At 63.0% G+C, this 24228-nt stretch overlaps 1 protein-coding gene and 1 pseudogene across 1 annotated transcript; one reads left to right on the top strand and one right to left on the bottom strand.

Annotated features, from left to right (window-relative positions):
* The first annotated feature begins 12128 nt into the window (after positions 1-12128).
* On the top strand, positions 12129-14322 carry SOX18 (SRY-box transcription factor 18). The gene is made up of 2 exons (XM_021672501.2): positions 12129-12588; positions 12734-14322. The coding sequence occupies exons 1-2, from the start codon at positions 12231-12233 to the stop codon at positions 13525-13527; spliced, it is 1152 nt and encodes a 383-aa protein (XP_021528176.2). The 5' UTR covers positions 12129-12230; the 3' UTR covers positions 13528-14322.
* A 7329-nt stretch (positions 14323-21651) lies between these two features.
* Positions 21652-23133, bottom strand: LOC105708822 (collagen alpha-1(I) chain-like; annotated as a pseudogene).
* Between the last annotated feature and the right edge of the window lie 1095 nt (positions 23134-24228).

Raw genomic sequence — 24228 nt, 5'->3', positions numbered from 1 at the left:
GCTCAGGACCTACCTCCCTCAGACCTGCTTTTGGGCCCCGCTGAGCCCCGCGCGCTCCGGCCTTGGCCGGGAAGGCCGTCCCCAGCGTCCCAGAGCCGCGTGTGGGTCACTGGGCCTCTGCGGGGACGTCGCCTTTCCAGGAGGCCCGGGGGGCCTGCAGCTGTGAGTGCGCAGCAGCTGGACGTGGCGTCTGGAAGGGGCCGGTGCTGGGGTCCGCGAGGTGCCGAGGCCTCTGCAGAGGGTGCGTGGGCGAGGCTCCTGCCTCTGCAGTCAGCCACCCGGGAGCAGATCCTGGGCTCTGTGCCTCAGTCTCCCCACCTGTGAAACTGGAATGACAACATTGTCAGCCTCACAGGGCTCCTGTCAAGGTGATGTAAGCTGATTCACATCACATGCCCGAGAACCGAGCGGGAGATGGAGCGTGACAATTAGTGTTCACTGCCATTGCTGTTGGAGGTCCCCAGGTAGGGCCAGACTGCAGGCAGCCAGAGCGATGGGCCAGGCCTGGGGAGGGTTAGGACAAGGAGGGGGCAGGGCCAGCATGCCCACAAATGCCTGCCAGCTCCTCAGTGACAGATGCCGGGTGATTCGCCGGAGAGGGCACAATCTAGGGGAGGATGTGGAGTGAGGAGCTGCTGTCCGTGGTATGGCGGAGCCTACAGTCATTCAAGTTCAGGCCACGGGACTGTGAGGCCAGGTGGCCGGTGAAATGGGCTGAGCATGCCTTGGGCTGTCTGTGGCACACTAATCAGATATAACTGAGCTTCCCAGAAATCAAAATGAAAAGGGAAATATGGTCAGTTAAGAGACTCATCTTGGCCAGGCATGGTGGCTCACGCCTGTAATCCTAGTACTTTGGGAGGCTAAGGCGGGTAGATCACCTGAGGTCAGCAGTTCAAGACCAGCCTGGCCAACATGGTGAATCCCATCTCTACTAAAAATACCAAAATTAGTCAGATGTGTATAGGCACCTGTAATCTCAGCTACTCAGGAGGCTGAGGCAGAAGAATTGCTGGAACCCAGGAGGCAGACGTTACAGTGAGCCATAATAGCACCATTGTACTCCGACCCAGGCTGACATCGAGACTCTGACTCACACAAAAAAAAAAGACTCATCTTGGCCAGGCGAGGTGGCTCACACCTGTAATCCCAGCACTTTGGGAGGCCAAGGCAGGCAGATTACTTGAGGTCAGGAGTTCCAAACCAGTCTGGCCAATGTGGCGAAACCCCGTCTCTACTAAAAATACAAAAATTAGCCAGGCAGCATGGTGGTGCAAGCCTGTAATGCCAGCTACTTGTGAGGCTGAAGCAGGAGAATCACCTGAACCCAGGAGGTGGAGGTTGTAGTGAGCCCAGATTGCACCACTGCACTCCAGCCTAGGTGGCAGAGCGAGACTCTGTCTCAAAAAAAAAAAAAAGAATCATAAAGAAAAAGCATAGAATTCCTTGGAGCAAAACTTTTCTCAGATAGAGGCCCCATGATATATTATTATAATATCATCATGAACACAGTACCTCTAGTCTCAGCCGGGCGCCGTGGCTCACGCCTGTAATCCCAACACTTTGCAGGGCCAAGGTGGATGGATCATGAGGTCAGGATATCAAGATCATCTTGACCATGGTGAAACCCCATCTCTACTAAAATACAAAATATTAGCCGGTTGTGGTGGCGCACATGTAGTCCCAGCTACTCAGGAGGCTGATGCAGGGGAATCACTTGAATCCGGGAGACAGAGGCTGCAGTGAGCGGAGATCGTGCCACTGCACTCCAGCCTGGCAAAGAGCAAGACTCCATCTCAAAAAAAAAAAAAAAAAAACCTCCAGTTTCCATACCGACTGATTCTGCCCCTCACTGTGAGCTGGGCCCATCGCTTCCAGCCTAGACCATCCAAGCAGGTGTTCGTGGCTAGAATCCCATGGTTTGGGCATATACGAAGGCTTGAAGGGTCCAGCCCCATCTTGGGCACCAGTGGAGGCTGGTGCTACCCACCCTTCAACTGCCCTCTCAGTGGCTGACAGCCAGACCAGGGAGCTGGCCAGGGTCCTGTAGAAGCCTCACTGGAGCCGCCCTTGTACAGGACCAGCAGGAACCCCAGAAAGCGAGGCTTCAGAGGTCCCGGCGGCCAGGGTTTCAAAGCTGGTTCCCATCATTTATGAGGATGCTGGACACATCCATGGAGCCTGCCCAGCCAGACACACAGGCTTCTGCAGTGGTCGGTGGTGAGTTAATTTGAAGACCACCCAAAGGGAGCCAGCCTGAGCTGGAGGTTGGGGAGACCTCCAAGCATCAGGGCTGGAGGTCCTGAGATGCTGGTAAGGGGTGGAGGACAGAGGTGCAGCCCAGACAGCTGCAAGTTCCTAAGAGTGGCAGCGGAAAGGAGCGGGGGCCGACATCCCAGAAGCATCACGGAGCTGTCAGAGGAGTCTGTGTAGCCATGCTCCACCCAGTCCTGGTTGAGGTGTTGGTGGGGCAGGGTCTGGGGTATCAGCACAGACCCCTGGAGCAAGCCGCCATTGAGGAGCTAGCAGTGAGGCTGCTCCCCACCTGACTTCTCCTCAGGATGGACAAGCACCAGGTTCTGGGGAGGGAATGCACACAGATGCCCCCAAAAACCAGACTAGAGACCCACCCTTGGCCCTCCCCAGGCTGGCCCACCCAGTGGAGGGACTTTGCATGAGGGACACTTTTTTTTTTTTTAAAGATGGAGTTTCACCATGTTGGTCAGGCTGGTCTTGAACTCCTGACTCAGGTGATCCGCTCACCTTGGCCTCCAAAGTGCTTGGATTACAGGAGTGAGCCACCACGCCCGGCCAAGGGACACTTTTAAATATCTGGTTCATCTGAACGTTTTAAGCCACAAAGATCCCCTAGCACAGTGACTCTCAAAGCATGACCTAGGTTGCTGGCTGAGAACAAAGACCACTGCCCCTTGTACTCCCCACCCCCACCGAGGGCTGGGACCCTGGGGTCTTTGTCCTCTGTGATACCTGTGTGCAGATCAGAAATACAGGCCACAGGCCAGCCAGGGTGGATGAGAAACAAGGGGTGCCCAGAGGAAGAGAGAGGCTCAGAAGGGCTGGGAGTTGCTTTTCAGGGGTGCAGAGAGTGTCCCAGAATTGGGAGGGAGAGGGATGTGGTCTGGGGTGTGTATCGAAGCCCTAACCACCTTACCAAGCTTCGGGGAGGGACAGAGGCCACTGCAGGACAGGGTGTGTAAAGACGAAGGCGTGGAACAGACATGGTGGATCTAGGAGCTGGTGGGGGGCGGCCAGACAAGGTGGAGGGAATGGTGGGAGGCATCTCAACACTCCAGAGGGTAGAGACCAAACCCATGACAGAAAATAAACTGGTGGGAAGAAACCATCATCCTCTTTATACCGACCTCTAGCAGAAAGGCATCATTCAGTTATGAACCAGGCCATGAACCACATCTGGTGAGCAGGGCCCATGGCTGACCCGGACGGATGGGACCGGCGTCGCACCCACGCTCGCTGCTGCTGGAGCTGCAGAGGCTGCCCGGCGTATCACGTCTTGTTTGGCAAATTGGTCAAGAAATACTTGGGTTTTGATATCACACTTCCAGAAAATGTTTCCATACTGCATGTTGGTATAACTGGCCTCCTCTACGATTCCACGAGTCTTACCTCGTGCACTGTGGAGGAGCGTCAGCGAGGATTCTGGGAACTGAGCCAGTAGAGGCCCCGTGCTGGGCCCTTTCCCTCCTCCATGAGATGCCAGGCGGGGCCCCGGGCATGGCCACGCAAGAAGAGCTCGTGCGGAGCCTGACATGTCCCAGTGGGTCCCAGTGGAGGCTCGCAGAATCTGCAGACAGAGGCCAAGGTGCTGTGGCGTCTTGAGGACAATGGCTAGCAGGTCGGAGATTCCTCAGGAAGGGGGCTCAGCCTACAGGGCTGCATCAGGGAACATGGGAGCCTGGTCAGACAGGTGTGGATGGGGTCAGTGGTGGCCTGGCTCATGGCAGGGGCAGGTGATGGAGAGAAAGGACGGGACAGGCGGGGAAAGAGGTTAGCTGGAGAGGTCAGGTGTGGCCGCAGCCACACCCCATGACAGGAGCCCTGAACCCTGGCATGGTCCAGCCCTGTGTGCAAGTAGCCACTGCAAGGGGAGAGCCTGCCATCTGGTGGGGTGGTCCTGCCCCGTGGGCAGAGGAAGGCCACTGGCCCCAGAGCCTGTGAGGAGCAGTGGCCTCTAGGTGGCGGGAGTGAGCCATGGACCCAAGGCCGTGCAGCACCACCCCACCCCGAAGCCCCGGGGAGGTCCTGTTGGTTCCCAGCAACAGCCACAGCTGCCCCCAGGACTGTGCACTGGCCGAAGTGACAAAGTGGCCAGTCCCAGAGAGGGGCCTCTCTTGTGAGGGCTGTGGCGGTGACCAACCCTGAAATTCCCCTGATCCCGGGTCCCTCAGGAGCTCCGGACTTCTGGGACCTTGCTCAGAGCATTCTCATCTCCCGGCAGACCCCTCCTGGACCTTCCCGACCTCAGGACTTCCTCCTTCAGGGAGCTTCCCCCGGCAAGCTGCCCGGGGCCACCAGACCTTCCTGTGCCCTCAGGAATCTGCACCCAGAAGCTGACAACATCAGAACCATTGATTCTCTGTGGGGCATCCCCACAGGAGCTGCTCCAAACGCTCCTCCCATCCTCCAACCTCTGCAGCTGAGGCAGGCACGCAGGCGGGAGCTTCATACACACAGGGAGCCGCCGTGGACGGCCTTGCCCAGAGGACAAGGCCTGGCTTCCACTCTGCCATGTTAGGGCCACGGCTGATGTTCGGGTTTGGGTTAAACCCTGAGAACAGAGTCGGAAATGCACGTAGCCTGAAGGGTGCTCACAGCGGAGGCGGTGCAGATGGAGGGGAGGGACGCCCACTCACCCACTCCAGGTGCCAGGCCTGTCTCGTCCTGGGAGCCACAGCCACGTGATGCGCAGGTGGAGGGGAGAGGCCTCCTGATGAGGAGCTGCCACAGGGTGAGGAGTGCCTCACTCCCCTTCACAGACCCAGCAGCCACACGACACCAGGCTGGATCTCTGTGGTCACCTGCGGCCAGCCTCACCTGGGGCTGTACCTCAGCAAGCGGAGGGTTCTGTCTCCTCCTCCAGGGTGTCCTCCATACTTGACGTATTTATGGACAGAGATGTACGGATAGTCCTTTAGGAATTCTCTGTGGGGAACAGGGCCCTGTCCTGAGGGCCCTAAGGGGACGATGTGTCCCACCTTGGAGGTCTGAGGGGACAGCCCAGGCCCCAACAGGCATCTGGGGAGAACCCCCCCGGTCCACCCCACGGGGTCAGCCGCACCTTTGGCCCAAAGGTCCGCCCGTCCCCCATCCTGAGTCCAGGAAACGTCGGAAGCTCAGGCCATTTATTTTTCTATTTGCCTCCCCCGCCCCCTGCCCGCCCAAAGCCGTCCATGACCCCAGTGGCCGCCATCCATGCTTCCCCTCTGGCCAAGGCAGCGCCGCGGTGGGAAGGCTCCTGCTGCCAGACTCACACGGAGCCCCCCTTGCTTCCTGTAACCACGGAGTGGGGGCTGGGGGATCCTGCGGCCCCAGGAGCCTCAACCCCCTGCCACCCATGGGCAGCTCTCCCATGGCCCAAGCCCCCAGGCGCCGTCTCTGCGTCCCATTCCATCAGACCATCAGCCCACCATGGGGGCTACAGAGCTGTGACCCCCAGTGGACCCCACCCAGGCCTCCCTCGGATGCCAGGGCGGCGATGGGCCGTCAGTCCAGCAAGTATTCCCCTGCCCCATGCACCAGCAGAGGAGGGCGGTGCCATCGCAGCAGCTGGCTCTCTGAACCTCAGTCGCCCAGTCTGCAGAATGGGAAGAGCCACCTGCCCAGGGCAGCGTCTCTCGGAAAGTCCCCAGCCCAGCCCAGCCCATAGCCCTGGCCCAGTCCCAGCTCCCTCCCACAGAAGCAACGCTGGGGGAGGCCAGTGGCGGCCCTGGCGGCCTGCTCCAGGCTTGCTCTAACAATGCACTTCCCCCACACAATTCCCAGAAATGCTGCCCTCCCTGCCCTGCCAGCCCGCCAGCCTGGCGGCCGCTCCACCCTCCCCCTCCCCAGAGGCCCCAGGCAGCCATGGGGTCGGGGCTCTGGGTGAAGCCTGGAGGCCTGACTCACAGGGTAGCAAAGCCGGGGTTCCCTGAGGCAGCACCTCCCAGGGGCCCAGGCCTCCGAGAGAGAGACCAGGGAGACCCGTGGGGCAGCCAGAGTGGGGGCTGAGAGCCAACGGTGGCCAGGCCCACCTGCAGAAGCAGAGCCCCCTGCCTTCTCTGCTGGTGGTGAGCCTGTCCCTCCTGCCCCACATGGCCCCATCTTTACACAGGAGCTGAGCTGAGGCTGATCACACTCCATTCAGAACCTCCCAAGGTCCCATGTTACTCAGAGAAAATGCCAGACCCTCCCAGACCCAACTCAGCCCTTGTTCCCTCTGAGCCTCCTCCCCTCCTCTCCGCACCAGCAGACTTCCCTGCCCCAGGGCCTTGACACATGCTCCTCCCTCTGTTAAAACACTCCGCCCATGAACCCCAAGGGCAAGCCAGGAGTGGTCCTGGGATAGCCCCTCCTCCCTAAACCTGACACCCCAAATTCTGGCTTGTTTGTGGATTTGTTTTTGGTTGGGTTTTTGTTTTTTGAGACAGTCTTCCTCTGTCGCCAGGCTGCAGTGCAGTGGCAGAATCTTGGCTCACTGCAACCGCCACGTCCCTGGCTCAAGCAATTTGTGTGCCGCAGCCTCCTGAGTCGCTGGGATCATAAGCATGTGCCACCACGCCCAGCTAAGTTTTGTTTTTCGTTTTCATTTTTTGTTTGCTTTTGGAAACGGAGTCTCACTCTGTCGCCCAGGCTGGAGTGCAGTGGTGCAATCTCAGCTCACTGCAACCTCCGCTTTCCAGGTTCAGGCGATTCTCATGCCCCAGCCTCCCAACTAGCTGGGATTACAGACATGCGCCACCACACCTGGCTAATTTTTGTATGTTTGTATTTTTTTTTATAGTAGAGATGGGGGTTTCACCATGTTGGCCAGGCTGGTCTCGAACTTCTGGCCTCCGGTGATCCGCCTGCCTCAGTCTCCCACAGTGCTGGGATTACAGGCGTGAGCCACAGGCCTGTTTGTGGATGTGTTGATTGTCTGTCTCTTCTCACCAAAATGGAAGCTTCCCATAGGCAGGTATCTGTCTATTTTGTTCTCTGCCAAATTCCTAACCCCTAAAACAGGGTCTGCTACACGGCAGGGGCTCAGTAACAAATGGATGGATAGATGTTGCCTGTCCCTGAGCAAGAAGGGTGGATGAGCACCCAGAACACAGGCCTGCCCCCTCCAGCCCGTGTGGCAGCCCCAGCTGGCTGTCACCGATGCCAGGACAAGACACAGAAAGAAACATACAGCTTCAGGCTTCCGGCCCGAGGTGCCCGCTGAGGTGGGAGACAGGTGACCCCGAGGGTATTCTCCCTCTCCCCATTTCCCAGCTTGGCAGGGGAGGAGGAGGCTGGGCCAGCCCAGGACGGGGCAGTCAGAGCGGGCACTGCCCTCCAAGGCCCCCGGGGACCAGAGTGTGCTAACACATGCCCCATCATGCAGGTCACCCCATCAGCCACCATGGGGGCTACGGAGCTGTAGAGGAGCATTCAGGTCTCCACAGAGCCACAGAGGAGAAAGCTCATGTAAGCACAGGGCCGGGTCACCCACAGACCCACGCCAAGCCACCCAGGTCTGAAGAAAGGCAGCCCTACAAGCACAGGGGTGGAGACAAGGGTGGGGTGCGCGGACAGGGCAGGAGCGCCCAGCCAGTGGGGCCGGGGTGCACGACAGAAAGTCTGGCGCCTGCTCAGCCTAAGCTGGCCCCCTGCTCCCTCCTCGCTGGGAAGCCAGCCTTCCTTCCTGAGCTGCAGTTTCCTGGCCCTGCCCTGCTGTTGCCTCAGAAACCTGGGGCAGCCCAGCCCCCAGCCTGCTTCCCATGGATTCCCCCAGCCCTCTGGCAGCACAGATACCCAGGGACACAGTGACCCTGCAGCCATCCCCAGGCAGAACACCCCCAAGGGCCACACAGCAGCCCCCATGGAGCTCCAGCAGCTGCTCTGACACCCCGGCTCTTGTCCAGTGCCCCTAAAAGCGGGCACAGCCCATGACACACCCTAGGCACGTGCCCACCACAGCACGACAGCCCAGAATCTGAGAACAGCTTCCACAACACCAGGGCCCTGGGAGCACCGTGGAAGCCCCCTCACTGCAGGTGGCCTGACCCTGACTGTCCACACCGCCTCTGCAGCCCGAAGCCCAGCAACACCCTATGCATACAGCCCTTCCCACCCCACGAACCCCGTGGCCCTCGGCTCAGAGAAGCCCCCACCCCTCCCAGTCCTGCTGGCCCCTAGCACCCAGCGCAGATGAGACCCCTGACACCACACAGTGACTGGCACGTCACCCCTTAGACTACAGCAGCAGCGCCCCACTCACACCCACACCCCAGCCTGCAGGCCCGGCACAGCCCCCCACACCCACACCCTCAGACCTCCGCCAACCTGCACTGAAGACGCCCAGCTCTGCACGTGACCCTCGGGTCCACTGCACTGCAGCAAATCGCCAGGCGAACCCTGACCCCACACCTAACAGTTGAGAGGCGCTGCCAGGGAGCGTGAGCACGTGCACCTCCATGCCGCTCATGCCCAGGAACGCACAGGCACTTGCCGCCCCCACCTGCCCTCTCCCAGAGCTGAGGCCGGCAGCACACAGAGGCCAGAGACGTGTGCACAGCAGGACCGAGAGCTGGAAGGCGCAGAGACCGGAGAAGCCCCTGTCCCTGGGCAAAGGCCCCCGTGTCCACCTGAACCGGACTTGTCACCGGCCAAGAGAGACGTGCACACGCTGTCCACCTGGTTCTGAGGCATCAGCCGGCCTCCTCACAGACCCTGGCCCCGGCCTCACATTCCCCCTGCCCGAGGGGCTGGACGTGTCTCGGGTCCCGAAGGAAGCGCGCCGAGGCTGCAGACAGAAAGAGACGGAGATGCTACGGCTACGGCCTCGAGGACGGTGGCTGGGAGGTCGGGTGCTCCCTGCAGGAGGAGGTGTTCAGCTGTGTGCAGAACTGGAGGGAGCCCCCTCCACCTGAAACTGTATCCAACAGGAACCCCCACCTCCACCCTTGAGGAGCAGGAGGGTCCAGGCCCAGCAGGACTTGGTAATTGGTCCCAGCCCCACTGCTCCGCAGGGGCTGGGGTGGTGGGAGCTTGGGAGGTCTGCGCCCAGGCAGTGCCTGGGAGGTCCCGCCATCCCAGCCCGGAGCCGCGCCAAGCCAAGCCCCCACCCAGAGCCACCGAGGGGGACTACCCAGCATCCTTTGCAGGCCTCACTTGGAGGCTGGGAGTCCTGTCCAGGCTGAGGGAGAGGGGCAGGTGGTGGGTAGGAGGACACTGTCCACTCAGTACCCAGGCCAGCCCCACCCTTGTAGAGAAGGCTTGCCCCCAGACTCTGCCTTTCTGTCTGGGGCTTGGGGGCTACAGACAGGCTCCCTCCTAAGGGTGGGCCATAGCCAACCCCAGTCCAGGATACACTGAGGTGGAGTTCCAGAGGCAGAGGAATGTCCTGAGATGCATGAACTGCCTGCCCTCCTTTGGAGAAGCCTTGGGGACCCTTGACACTTCACGGAGCAGAAGCCCTGGTCCTAGAGCTACGGGTCTTCATCTCCTCCCGGGAGAGTCCCCCTCACACCACACCCAGGCAGACAGACAGACACAGGCCACACACAGATGCACAGACACACATCTGATGCCCCTCCCTCAGCACAGCAGGCCACACCCACACCATCCCCTGAAAAGCCCTGGCGAGTCCCCTCAGCCCTGCGGCTCCAGAATCACACCACCCTGACTGCGGTCCCTACCCCCACTCTGTCCCATCTGGACAGTGGGCCAGGGGGCCAGGGCTGCTATCCTCCCCCCTGCCACACTATACAGGGGGAGGGTAGCCTGGCCCCAAAGAGGGAAAGGAGCACCCCAGGAGGCTCCCCGCCCAGCCCTGGCTCACAGGACATGACAGCCGGACACCTGAGTCCCACAGCCCAGCCAAGAGGGAGGGTCATGGCCGGCGCCAGGCAAGGCGGCTGCTGGTGGGCGTTGTGGGGGATGAGGTCATGCTGGACACTGCCTGCCACTATGTTTAGAGCAGCTCCAATGACTCTGGGCTCTCGGGGGCAGAAGAGGGCCAGGCAGAACCCCCAGGGAACTGCAAATCCCTCGCAGTGCGTGGAGGCTGCTGCAGGGGACCCAGAGGACCTCTTTCCCAGGCCCCAGTGACCAGCTGCTGCCCAGACTGAGCCAGGCCCTGGTGACCCTAGACTGCATCCCCAAGGTTGTGAGTAGAGGGAGCCTCAGCCAAGTGGTAGCCCTTTGGGGGTCTTCACATAGCCCCCCATCCCCTGCACCCTCCTGCCTGCTGCCCCAGGCCCACCCACACTGAGACTGGGCCAAGGGTCCACCCACCCACACTGAGATGGAAGGGGAACCAGCACCACCTGGCAGAGGACTGAGCCCTCCCACCCCTGTGGCCACAACCCTGCCTGCCTCCCCAGAAAAGCCAGAGGCTACACCTCCTGGTGCCCCAAAGGGCCCCCATTTACCAGCACTGGCTCAGTGTCTGAATGAGGTGCTGGGCCAGTGGGGCAAACTGGAGCAAGGGGAATCGGGAGGCCAGACTGGGAGACCCAGTCCCGCACGCTGGGATGATGGGTGTCGCTGCTGAGCCCCCACGCCAGACTGTGATGTGGGGCTGTGGGGAGGGCTGGACACCTCGGAGGGGGTGCCCCCGGGGGTGCTGGCCTCTCCTCAGAACAGGAGCGCCCCTGGAGACAGTTCAGGAACAGCCCCTGAGAGGAAGTGCAAGGCTCACACAGAGCCCACCTTGTTCATGACACAGGCTGGATGAGGCCCAGCGAGGCCGGCAGGGACAGAGCGTCAAGAGCTTCTGGCCGCACAGGCCCAGGGTCACCAAGACCTGTGGCCTCTACCCACGGGGCTCCCGGCACGGTGAGGGGGACTGGGGAGCCTCCAGGCTTCAAGGAGATGTGGGGGGGATTCCGCCCCTGCCTGGAGGGCTGCGGGGGACACCGACCCTCCTCCAGAGGGACCATGCTTGGCAGTGGGAGCCGAGGATCTCCAGACCCTCAGCTCTGGAGCCCAGATACGGTCCTGATGGGGTAGAAAGGGGACAGTGAAAATTCAGGAAGCTGGATGCTCCTCTGGAACCCCCGCCCCCAGGTCAGAGGGGCCAGGGAGGGGCCAGCAGGAAGGACCCAACTCCTTGCAGCTGCCCAGCCTCACACCCTCTTGCTGCATCGGTGGCCTGGGCTGGGCAGGGGAGCCAGTGGCCCCTGCGCGTCCCAGCCCCCTCCCCAAGGGCCCTGGGGGGGCAGGGAGGAGGCCGGGAGCTCTGCACCCCTGCTCTGCCTTCGCTCTGCCGGCTCCTCCAGGCCATCTGCTCTCTCCCAGCCTGTGTCAGCTTTGCCTTGTGCCAGAGTTGGCTTCAGAGTGGGGACAGAAACACGAAGACCACCTTGTCCCTTGAGGGCATTCAGAGTCCCTGGGGCTGACAGTTGCACGTGGGTGCGGAGTGGGGAGCAGGAACGCCCCTGGGTAGTCAGAGGCTTCCCCAAGACGGGGCCTTCTCCAAAGCTGCTGCACTCCAGGAAGACTTAGCGGCTCTGGGAAGCAGCCGCCCAAGAACTTGGAGTGAAAAAGGGCCCTCTCCCCGCAGTGGAACCTCCTACGGGGGTGCGGGGGACGGCGCAGATGGGGGGTGTTGCGGGGAACGCGCAGAGCGGGACACTGCCGCCCGCCCCGTGACTGCCCGGGGGTCCAGCTCCGTGGGTGGGTGGCAGCTGGGCTCCGACAGTCTGACAGCGCCGGCCCACATGGCAGCCCTTTCCCACCCGGGGGTCTCTCCTTCTGAGAAGGGGCGCGGGGCTCTGCGCGGGGGAGGCCTCAGCGGAATCCCTCCCGGCGCGAGAAGAAAGGGGGCCCCCGGGGAGGGGGCGGCCCCGCCCCGCCCCGGCCCGCCCGCCCCGCCGCCGATTGGCCCCAAGCCGCTATATCTGGGCGCCCGCCCGGCCAAGGCCACCGCCGTCCCCACCGTCCCCACCGCCCTCGCCCTCGCGCCCGGCTCCGCAGTGCCCGCCGCGCTCCCGCGCTCCGTTCCGCCCAGGCCGCGCCCAGCTGGAATGCAGAGATCGCCGCCCGGCTACGGCGCACAGGACGACCCGCCCGCCCGCCGCGACTGTGCATGGGCCCCGGGACGCGGGGCCGCCGCTGACCCGCGCGGCCTCGCCGCCACCCCCGCCGCGCCCGCCGCGCCCGCCGCGCCCGCCTCGCCGCCCAGCCCGCCGCGCAGCCCGCCGCGCAGCCCCGAGCCGGGGCGCTATGGCCTCAGCCCGGCTGGACGCGGGGAACGCCAGGCGGCCGACGAGTCGCGCATCCGGCGGCCCATGAACGCCTTCATGGTGTGGGCGAAGGACGAGCGCAAGCGGCTGGCGCAGCAGAACCCCGACCTGCACAACGCGGTGCTCAGCAAGATGCTGGGTGAGCGGCGGGGCGGGAGCGGGGGCAGCGGGCGCCGGGAGCGGGGCTCGGCCCGCGGGAGGGGGCGCGGGGTTCGGGCCGGGCGGGGCAGCGATCCGGGGACCCGCCGGACGGCCGGGCACTCACCGGCGCCCTCGGCCCGCAGGCAAAGCGTGGAAGGAGCTCAACGCGGCGGAGAAACGGCCCTTCGTGGAGGAAGCCGAGCGGCTGCGCGTGCAGCACCTGCGCGACCACCCGAACTACAAGTACCGGCCGCGCCGCAAGAAGCAGGCGCGCAAGGCCCGGCGGCTGGAGCCCGGCCTCCTGCTCCCGGGGTTGGCGCCGCCGCAGCCGCCCGAGCCCTTCCCCGCGGCGCCCAGCTCGGCTCGCGCCTTCCGCGAGCTGCCCGCGCTGGGCGCCGAGCTCGACGGCCTGGGGCTGCCCACGCCCGAGCGCTCGCCCCTGGACGGCCTGGAGCCCGGCGAGGCTGCCTTCTTCCCGCCGCCCGCGGCGCCCGAGGACTGCGCGCTGCGGGCCTTCCGCGCGCCCTACGCGCCCGCCGAGCTGTCCCGGGACCCCGGCGGCTGCTACGGGGCCCCCCTGGCCGAGGCGCTCAGGACCGCGCCCCCCGCGGCGCCGCTCGCCGGCCTGTACTACGGCGCCCTGGGCGCGCCCGGCCCATTCCCCGGCCCGCTGTCGCCGCCGCCCGAGGCCCCGCCGCTGGAGAGCGCCGAGCCGCTGGGGCCCGCGGCCGACCTGTGGGCCGACGTGGACCTCACCGAGTTCGACCAGTACCTCAACTGCAGCCGGACTCGGCCCGACGCCCCCGGGCTCCCGTACCACGTGGCGCTGGCCAAGCTGGGCCCGCGCGCCATGTCCTGCCCCGAGGAGAGCAGCCTGATCTCCGCGCTGTCGGACGCCAGCAGCGCCGTCTACTACAGCGCGTGCATCTCGGGCTAGGCCGCGCGCGTCCCTGCAGCGCTTCCTCCCGCACCCCCCGCAAGTGACCCGGCCGCGTCGCTGCCCGCCCTGCTCTCTCCACGCGTGTCGCGGCCCCCCTAGGAGCCGGGGATGCTCGGCCTTGTGCCCGTTCCACCCCCAGGCCACCTTCCTGGGCTTCTGCGCCACCTGCCCTCGGGGGGCCCTGCGAGGGTGCCTGGAGTTCCCACTGTCCCGGGGCTTTTCCTGGAGGCCGAGGACCTGTTGCCAGGGTTGCATCTTTGAATCGCCTATTCTTTTTCTTGCAGTGTATTTTCTACAACCAGATTATATTAATATTTTTTACTTTGCCCTTTTAAAAAATACACCTAATACAATATATTTAATTTTTAAACTCTTAAACTTTTCTTCCAAGAAGTTTCAGTGATCAGAAGCATCACTGTGGCAAAGGCTTTTGAAACGTGAGGAATAGGGATGTTTGCTTGCTGCACAGGAGCCAGGGGCCGGGACCCTGGTGGAGAGGCCACAATAAAGCCTCCAGCCTTTCCTCTGCACACGGACATCTGTGGTGTTTGCAGGGAGGGAAGAGCAGTTTCCCAAATAGCCCTGCACACCCCTTCCCTCCTAATCTCCCCCAGGGAGCCTGACTCCCAGCTTGAACCCTACAGCACTCCTCCCTCCTTCCAGGACACATCCCACAGAGCATGGGTGGCAGGCGTGGGGTCCACACTCCCTCCAGCCCTCCCGGTTCCACCCCCATTTTAACTCAAGCCTATTGGAGGTCAGGGTCTCATCGCCCTTGCCTTCACCTTACACCTTCCATGCCCAAGGACTGCCTAGTATGGCACCCTTCCTGAGGGAGACTGGCAGGTTGGCAGCCCACATGCAGACAGATTGCAGGGGTCGCCATCAGCTGCTCTCACCCCCCGCCAGGGAGGGCAGCACCATGACACCCACAGCGCTCCCCCAGGGGGTGACCTGTCCAGTTCTTCCAGTTCTGCGCAGAGACCAGGTCCACGAACAAGGGAGCAGGGCCCCAACCCTGGAGCTGTATCATACTAGCCCCCAGGGAGGGACGCCCTCTTTCCATGCTGACCTCTTGGTCCTCCTGACCTCGAGCCCACGTGTTCAGGGAAGGTTGGAGCAATCACCCCCAGAAGTGAACACACACACTCCCTAGGGCCTGGCAGGTATCAGCCAAGAGGAGGAGCATGTGTCTCCCTCCTGGGGGAAGGGCCTGTCCTGCCCCAGCACCCCATCTGCATAGGTGGGGAGTCAGTGGGGAGCTGAGCCTTGACGGCCCTGGTGTGAAAAGTCGCTCACGGCTCAGCCTCCCGGTGCAGAGGGAACGCACACCTCAGAGTGTGCTGCATGCCTGCGTGATTCTGCTGTGTGTGAGTGGGACTCCGTGTGGCCCTCATGCAGGTGGCGGCGTGTGTGGCATGTGGATGTGCAGCCAGCCTGGGCGGGGTGGGCATGGGCTTGTGTGCATGCAGGTGGGCCTGCTGCCCGAGTGTGTGTGTGGGGAGGTGGGATGGGGTATTTTACAGGGACCCTCGAGCAGGGCTCTGTATTAATCAGCATGAGCGCCATCCCTCATATGGGCCCCCAGTAGGGGGCTGCACCTGGGACCCCTTCCCCAGCCCATTGGCAGCAGAGCACACAGAACTCAAAGACAAAGGGACAGAGGTATGCAGAGGGGACAGAAACAGACTTGCTGAAGCGGGTAGGAGACGCTCAGAGGTAGAGGCAGCACAGGCACCGGCACAGCCCACAGGACACCAAGGCCATGGCCCATGTCTGCCGGCACACGGCAGGGAGGCAGAGAAGGTGAGACCCAAAGGGACACACACCAGGGCGGCCCCGTCCAGCCACAGCTGTCTTCCGGGGGCATCTCTGAGGCACCAATGCAGACTCTTCCTGGGCTGTCACCAGGAGATGAACGCTCACCACCAAGGAAGAGTGTGCAAGCCACACCCAGCTCTCATGGCCCCCGACTCCTGCCCTGGCCCACCCCCGGAGCCCTGGGCTCAGCAGGTCCAAGGCGCACCCCCTTCCATGGGAACAGCCTCAGCACAGATGGGGACCTCAGCCAGAGGGTGACCCTGCAGCCAGAGTCCACAAGTGGCTGACCCAGGCATGAGATCACCCGCCTTCCCCCACCGCACCCCCCGGACCAGGAAAGAGAGCAGACCCAGCCTGTCCTGCTGCCTAAATTCATGTGAACAGCCCCCAGTCCCCGCCAGCCTCCAGTGTTGGGCTGGGCTGGGCATCTCCCCAGCCACGCCCACCCCAGCAACACCCACAGACACAAACACAGAAGTGTGCCCGACCGGCAGACAAACAGCCTGGGGAGACCACAGTGGCGGCCTCACGGCCAGCACGCGTCCCCTATTCTGGACTCCTCAGCCCCACTGCACCCACCTCCAGGCCAATGGGGTGGAGAGCTTGGAAGTTGCCTTGGGTGGCAACACAGCTTCATGGTCCGTGCGAGGAGGGGGCAGAGTGGGTACTTGTGAGATGCCCCTGCCCCAAGTGCCAGGGTGGAGGGCCCAAGCTGAAGCACGTCCCAGCCCAGAGCTGGAAATGCCCAGGAGGATCAGAAGGGGACATGAAAGGGGCTTCCACTGAGGGCACCTGGTTCCAATAGCAGCTCCTCGCCCGCGGTGGGCAGGGTCTCCTTACAGGAGCCTCTTCCAGGCCCGGCCTGGGAATCTCCCCTCTACCCGCCAAGGGCTGAACAGCCCTCCTAGGCAGGACCACCACCACAGGGCCTGGGTGCTCCAGCCCTGGCACCAGCTGCGCAGCCCTCCCCCTGCTGGCCCCATCTGTCTTCTTCCCTGAGGGTCCGAGGGAAGTCTCCACCCCTCCTGCTGAGTCAGGCCTTAGCTTCTGGCGGGAAGTCCTAGCAGCCCTGCCTGGCACTGGCCACAGCTCCCCTCCCACCTTCCATGCCCAGGACCCAGCTTGTCCCTAGAGTACCCTGAGTGAGGGGTTGAACTCTGCACAGCAGGTTGCCCAGGCACAGAGTCAGAGAAAATGGGGGCTGAGGACAGGTATGGTGCACCCCTGTCCCCAGCAGATATGGTCATCACTTTGCACACCCTTGGGAACAACAACAGACACACAGACACCCAGCCACACACCAGACGAAGAGCATACTTGACCCCAGCAAGGTCCTGCTAGGACAGCAAGGAGGGCACGTGTGTGGGGACCTGAGCCCCACCACGCAGCAGGACACACCCGACCACTCCACTTACATTCTGCAAACTTTGGAGTGATTCTGCTACATTCACGGGCTGTAAACCGCCTCCACTATCTAATTCGAGAGCGTTCTGGCTGCTGCAGTCAATGCTCTAGCTCGGAGCTCTGCTCCTTGTCGCTTTGCTGTAGACCCCCATGTTTCCCAGGCTAGTCTTGAACACCTGGCCTCCCAGAGCGCTGGACTCACAGACATGAGCTACCACACCTGGCCTCTATTTTTTTTTTTTTTTTTAGAGACGGGGTCTTGCTATTTTGCCCAGGCTGCTGCATTGCAGTGGCTATTCACAGCAGTGATCCCTGCCTCACGGGAACGGCAGGTGTGCACCCCCACGCCCAGCTGTAATTTTAGGGCTTTTGGCCACCCTCAGGAGAAACCCATTACTCCCTATTCTTTCCTACCCCTGCCCCGATGAACACTGAACTGCTTTTGGTCTCTGTGGCTTTGCGGCGCCTGGCCTGGACGTTCCTTATACGTGGGATGATACACTGTACACTTGTGGCCTTTTGTGTCGGGCGTGGCTCGCCCTGCACACTTTTGAGGTTCGCTCGCGTTGTGGCCTGTGTCAGTGCCGCATTCCTTTTGTGGCTGAGTAACATTCCCTCCTTGTATATCCATGCGAGGATACAGCACATTCTATTCAGCAACTGATGGACACTGACGGCTTTTACTTTTCGGGTATCGCGAATAATGTTGCTATCAACATTTGTGTACGATGTTTTGTGTAATTGTGTTTTTATTAAAATTACAAAAATGCCTATCTGTAATAACAAAATATGAACAATAGGTTAAGTACCTTGAACCCACATGCTAGAACCAGCTGCCCCGGAAAGGGGGTTCCAGAGCTGCAAACCTCCAATCCCAAACAGACCCCCCCAAAAAAACTAAGGCTCTACAGGGACTGGATCAACCTTCCATCCAGCCCACCCACCACTTCCGTCCCAGGCCCGGGAGGGAGCCCTAGGAGCCAGCGCCAGCCATGCAGAAAGGGACCACGGGGAAACCCAGGTTCATTATTATTATTTTTACCTTTATTTTTTGAGACAGAGTTTTGCTCTGTTGCTCAGGCTGGAGTGCAGTGGCGTGATCTCGGCTCACTACGACCTCCACCTCCCAGATTCCAGCAATTCTGCTGCCTCAGCCTCCAGAGTAGCTGGGATTACAGGCGCACACCACCACACCTGGCTCATTTTTGTATTTTTAGTAGAGACAGTGTTTCACCATGTTGGTCAGGCTGGTCCCGAACTCCTGATCTGCCCGCCTTGGCCTCCCAAAGTGCTGGGATTACAGGCCTTCAGCCACCGCGCCCTGCCAGGCTCTTTCTTGTTGAGACTCCTCCGGCTTCCCCAACTTCTGTTCCTCGGGACACCACCCCATCCTCCCCGACCCCACTCCCTCTCCCACGACCCCTATCCCATTCCCCCCTCCACGACCCTGCCCCGTCTCTCAGGACCCCCGCTCTGTCCCCCATGACCCCTCTTTCCTCCCCCACGACTCCCCTCCCGTCCCCCCCACCCCGCCCCATCCCCCATGACCCGTCCCCCCACCCGTCCCGTCTCCCAAGACCCGCCCCATCCCCCACTACCCCACCCCGTCTCCCACGACCCCCGCCCCATCCCCCACGACCCCGCCCGCCCGCTGGAGAAAACAGGAAGCCGCGCCGCGGAGGCGCTGGAAGTGCAGGAAGCCGCGGCGGGCGCGGCGCTTATCTCGGGCCGCAGTCCGGACCCCTGGCCTTACGCCGGGCAGGGGGCGCCAGGGGCGGCCCAAGGACGGGGCCTGCTCACCTGGCGGGGAGCCCTGGCCGCCTCTTCCCCTGACCGCAGCTGTCACAATCGGGCGGGCGGGGAGGCTGCGAGGAGGCCCGTGACGGGACCTCCCGACCCGGCGAGGCCGGACCCAGGAACCCGTGTCCAGCCCCAGGGCACCCACCTCCCCAGCCGCAGCTCTGCTGCCCCCCCAGGCCTGACCTCATTTCCCCCAAAACAAGGACTCACGTCCCCCAGCAGGTGCGACCTCCTGCTGGTTCTTCTGGGATTTTAACGGGGGGGGGGGGGGCGGTGGGGGGGGAGGGAGCGATGGTTGCTTCTGTGTTTACAAAGCTGGGTCTTTTCCTGGGGAGGGGGCAGGATGGGGGCTGTCGCTGGGCCTCCCCTGAGGTCCTGAAGGCACTGGCAGAGACAATGGGCCCAGCACCTGGCATCCCCACCAGTGAGTATGTGTTTCCTGGAGTTGGGGGGACTTGTTTCCGAGTCAGCCACAGCTGGAGCGGGGGGTGGGGGGCTCCCTGCACACCTGCAGGGCTCAGGGCCTGCAAAGGCCAGGCACCTCCCAGGTCTTTGCAGCTGCTTCCGCCCGGGACCACTCACATGGCTGCCCAGACATCTCCAGCCATGCTGGGATAGTCTGTCCCGTCCTCTCCCCGGGCCCCGGCATGGCAGGGACACAGGCAACAGCCATCCTTCCCACCACCTCCCTCCGCTCAACTCAGCCCAGCTCAGCAAAACTCCGGGGGGGCAAGGTGCTTCGGGAGACCACGAGAGGCTGCAGCCCCCACCCCTGCAGAGGTGGAGGTGGGGTGGGGCGAGAGAGGAGCTCGGGGGCAGGGCTGGGGAACACACAAGAAGCAAAGTCAGGATTAACTTGGTTTTGCAAATCCAGAGGCTAGTTAGCCAGCTGCCCGAGTTCCAGATGTTCTTTCAAAGGCTCCCAGTCTGGGGAGGCCTGGGAAGCCCGGCCCCCTTCAAAGCCTGCTGGGCCCCCTCCTCCCAGCGCTGCACATGGAGGGGCCTGGCTCCTGGGCTGTGGGAAGTTGCACAACCAAAGCCATGCCCTGCAGGCCCATCTGTCACCCTGGCACGGCCCCCACCTCCCTGGAGGAGCCAGGAGGAGACAGGAGGGTGGGTCAGGACGGTACTGTGTGCAGCCTCAACCCAGCAACAGTATTTTACAAAGAATCAGGCCCAGGTCACCTCCCCGGAGACCCCTGCAGGGAAGGCATCAGCAGTGGGTCTATAGATATACAGGGCCAGTCCGTGGGATCTGCCCTCAGTGGCCCCGTGGCCAACGGCTCTGCCCCTATCGGCCGTGGGGCCACTGTGTCTCTTTCCATCTCTGGGTTGGTTCTGGTCAGTTCCAGTCAACAAACATCTCTTGAGCAGCTCATGTGGTACCTGGGCCAGGTGCTGGCGTGTCAAGGTGAAGACGTGCTCCTGTCCTCATGGAGCTACACGGGAGCCATGGGAAGTATCCACAGGTCCCAGTGCTGAGTCCAAAGAGGACCCGAACCGCTTGGATCTTGGCAGGCACCTGCGGCATCTCTCCTGGTCTTCATGGCTCTCGGTAGCTCTGAGCCACTTCATGCAGCTCCACACGCCCCCAGACCTAGTCTAGTTGGGATGTCCCCACCCTGGACCAGTGAACTCTGTCCTAGAAGCCCAAAGCCCACCTGGTCCCATCCTGCATGAAGGGGAGGGGCCGGGGGCCAGGATGCAGGGGCTTCTAACACATCCTTGTGGCCAAGGTCCAGGACTAGTCATGGACATGTGTCCCCAGAAGTCTGAGGCATCTGTTCCTCCTCCTGCCCCCAGGAGGCTGTGGCTTGTTTGAACCTTTCTCAGTTGGGGTTCAGGGAGCTGTTTCTGTTGCCCACCCACATCCCCAGCCTCCGATTGCTCTGAACAGCAGGAAGGGAGCACTGTGGGTGGGCAGTACCGTGGAACGGCCCAGGAGGCCACGCATGGGTCCTAGGACAGGAGAGGAGTGCTCTCCCCATGGCCCAGGGGTTGGAGTAGGTCCGAGTGCAAGAAGCCAGCTGCCCTTGGGGAAACAAGAGAGTGGGAGCCTTCATGGAGGGCCGGTCCCCATTCTGTCCCTGAGCCCAGCCCAGACTCCTGGACTCTCTCTTCAGGCCCCAACTCGGCTGCTTCCCAGACATGCTCTGCTCTCTATACCTTATGTTCCACACCCCAGCATGCCCAGCTGAGCCCAGCCATGTCCGTGCTGCTGCAGCTCCCTCGGGGACCTCAAACAGACCCGCTCCCTCTGCAGTGCTCCCCAGAGACCACACAGGTACTCCAGCCAGGACCCTGGGCAGCCTGGACCTGTCCTCACCCCTTCATCCTCACCAGCCCTCCATACAAGCCACGGGGGTCTTTCTAGATCCCCACTCTAACATCCTCCTTCACCAAAGACATCCACGCGCCTCTGTAAAGTGCTCTGGCTCCAGCCGGGGCTCCTGCACCCTGCCTCTCCCCCGTCATCCCTCCTACACTTGCCTATGCTGGCCCCCACGGAGCAGGCACGGCAGAACTAGGCCTGGCAACACTTGCTGGGTGCTTGGCCAGGGACTCTGTCAGAAGTGCTTCAGAGTCCAAGGCTCTGAAGTCCGGGAAGCTTGGCTCCCCAGCCTCCAAGCAGGGGACCCTAGGCCTGGGTCTAAGACCAGCTCTAACACTGCCGGCTGTGTGATCTGGGGCGGGTCTCACAACCTCCCGGAGCTTCAGTTTCCCCATCTGTAAAACAGAAAACAGTAGCTCTGTTGCACAGCTAAACGCATTAACACAGAGTGTGGGGCTGGGTCAGGGTCAGCTTAGGAGGTTTCTTCTTTCAGATCTGTGCATCAGATGGGGGAACCTGGGGTCAGTCCCCCAGCAAACGGAGGGTTCCAGGGGCCAGAAAGCAGATCCCCGGCCAGCCTGGCCAGTCCTGCAGAGGGGGCTGGGCAGTCTCTGAGCCCAGGCCGTGGCCACCCCTCCTGCGGCAGCAGGAAACAGCCTGGCCAAGCTCACAGCCAGGGCCCGCAGCTCCCGCTTCCCTTCGCGCCCGTTTCCTTTATCCGGTTGTTTTGCTCCGAATTCACCAAGTCCAGCCTTCCCCTCCCCTCAATTTCCACCCCCTGCCCCGGTCCAAAGCGGAGCAGGACGGATACGTGACGTTTTAGGGGCCCCAGGAGTCCCCCGATCTGCCCTCCGCCCAGCCGCGAGCAGCGCAGCGAGCCGGAGCGCGCACCCAGCGTCCCGCGCCCGCCCTCTGCTGCCCGAGGCTGGGAACGGCGGCTCCGCCCCGTCCCGGTGCGACGGGAAGTGCCGGTCCCGCGTTCCCCTCCACCGCTCCCCGCGTCGAGGCGCAGACCCGGGCGGTCCCAGGCCCAGAGAGGCACGCAAAGGGAGTGCGGGACCCGCGGCGCCAGCTCCGTTTATTGAGGCTTTCGGCGTGGGGAGGGCGCGCCTCTTCCGAGACCCAGCGGCGGCCGGGCGCGCTCTCCCCAAGTCCCGGGCCCTCCGGGGCACGCGGGCTGCGTCTAGCGAGGGGCCGAGGTCGCCAACAGGTTAGGGCAAAACGAGGCGCGTCTCCAGGATCTGCCGCGGCCCCGCTGCTTCTCCCGCACGGGGCGCTCGCTGGAGGCAGGGCCGGGCCGGGCCGGGCCGCGCTAGGAGCCCCCGGAGGCCGCGGCGCGCAGCGCGAAGAGCTTCTCCCAGCAGGTGGCGACGGCGTCCAGGGCGCGCAGCAGGAGCCGCCTCCGGCCGCCGCGACGCCGGGCACGGCGCATCTCGGGCCGCCGGCTCCGCTGTCGGGGACAGGGCGGTCAGCGAGTGCGCACGGCCCCCGCGCCCAGCCCGGTCCAGGAAGGAGGCGACGCCCAGCCCGACCCCAACCTAAGCCCGTGGAGCCCCGGGACGCGCGGCGGCCCCGTGGGGTTGGGGGAGGTGCGCGCACACCTGGCGCAGCGTCCTGCAGTGGCGCCGCATCGCCGCCTCGGTGCGCACAGCCACAGTCCAAGCCGCTCTCTCCAGGGCCCCGCGGCGGCCCCCGGCCACCGCCCTGCGCAGAGTCCGACCCAGGGACGAGATGGACAGGAGGATACTGTGCTCCTGGGGAGGGAAGGGAGGAAGGCGGGGTGGGGGAAGACTGAGAGGAGCCGGCCGGCGAGCACGGGCAGGGGAGCCTCCTCCGTACCTTCTGGGCGCCGCAGGAGGCCCCAGGCCGTCGCCGCCGTCCCAAGCCCCCGGGTCGAGTCAGGTTTTTCTGTATGAAATGAAAGTGTCTGGAGCCTGGCCTGGTCCTTTCGGCCCCCGCCCCGCCCCACCTCTTGGCGGCCTGCAGATCCTCGAAGATGATGGCGCGATAGTGGCGGAGCACGTCCGGGACGCTGCAGGCGGGGGACTGGGCGCGGCTTGGCGCCGTCCCCAGCAGCGCCAGCAGGAGCGCCCAGAGTGCAGGCTTGGGGGGCACCTGGAGGAGACAGCAGGTTGGGGTTCCCCACACGGGATGCGGCCAGCCCACCTGCACTTTGCTTCCACAGCCATGGAAGGCACACCCCCTGCCCCACCCCACGGGATCTCTGAGCCTTACGAAATGGACATGTCACCAATCAAGAAAGGCTCTAGGCACAGGCCTGGCAGGATAAATCAGGAGAGACAGCAGCTAGGTCTGCAAACCACACAGCTCTATGCTCCCTGCGAAGATGTGCAGCGTGAGTGATGCGAGCTGGGAGGCCATGTCACTGACCCGAAGAACCCAGCAAGAAACAGCACAGGCCCAGAGGCAGGAGAGCCTGGCACTGTAGTCCCTGTGGGAGTGGGGACAGCAAGGGGTGGAGCGCCCGCAGCACTGCACAGGGCAGGGCCCCTCTGGCCCCCACAGCTCAAGTGGGGCTGGTCTGCAGGCTCCTGGGGGTACAGTGGGAAGTTCTCCCCATACCGCCTCCATCTCACTTGTGGCCCATTCAACCTATTCCACCCCACACCTCCCGCACTGGCGCCCTCTGGGTTAGCCCACCCAACTGGGGCAGGGGTAGGGGCTCAGAGCTCCAAGCCGCACCCTATTGGAAGGGGAAGGCTGGGAAGGGAAGGCTCCAAGAAGCCACAGAGGAGGAAGGCACCACCACATCCAGCCCCAATCAACAGATGCAGAAGCCCCTCTGCCTGTCCCAGCCTGCCCCACACCATCCCTCCAGGCAGTCTGTCCCACAGGGGAAGGCCTGCTCCCACAGGGAAAAAAGCCCAAAAGGCAAGGAGATGGCCAATGGCCCCCAGGTTCCCAGCCCCCAAACCTTCCCCCGGGCTCCCAGGCTAGAGTCAGACAGCAGATCTAGGGCTGGAAAATTAATCATGTGAACCCGACCGAGATAACAGGACTCGACTCGGCTTCCCAGCCCTGGCAGGGGAGCCTGGCCAAGCAGCACCCCAACCCTCACCTAGAGCTGGGGGCCTGGGGCTGGGGTGGCAGCTCCTGTTCGGAGCACCAAGCAGCAATGGCTGGAAGAGCAGATGGTTTGCTGTGGCCCCTTCTTGAACCCCAGCCTCCCAACCACACACACACGGCCAACTTGGCGGGTTCAGAATCGCCACGTCATCCTCTTTGCCTGCTGTGGGTCACAGAGTCATAGCGAGAACCAGAGCCCGGCACCTGAGCAGGCTTGCTGGAGCCACAAGATGGGCAGCTCCTGCTGTGCCTCA

Source organism: Aotus nancymaae, unplaced genomic scaffold (assembly GCF_030222135.1).
Source record: "Aotus nancymaae isolate 86718 unplaced genomic scaffold, 86718_ANA_hifiasm-v0.15.2.pri h1tg000029l, whole genome shotgun sequence".
In the NCBI taxonomy this organism is placed as follows: Eukaryota; Metazoa; Chordata; class Mammalia; order Primates; family Aotidae; genus Aotus; species Aotus nancymaae.
This window is presented reverse-complemented; position numbering and strand designations above follow the sequence as displayed.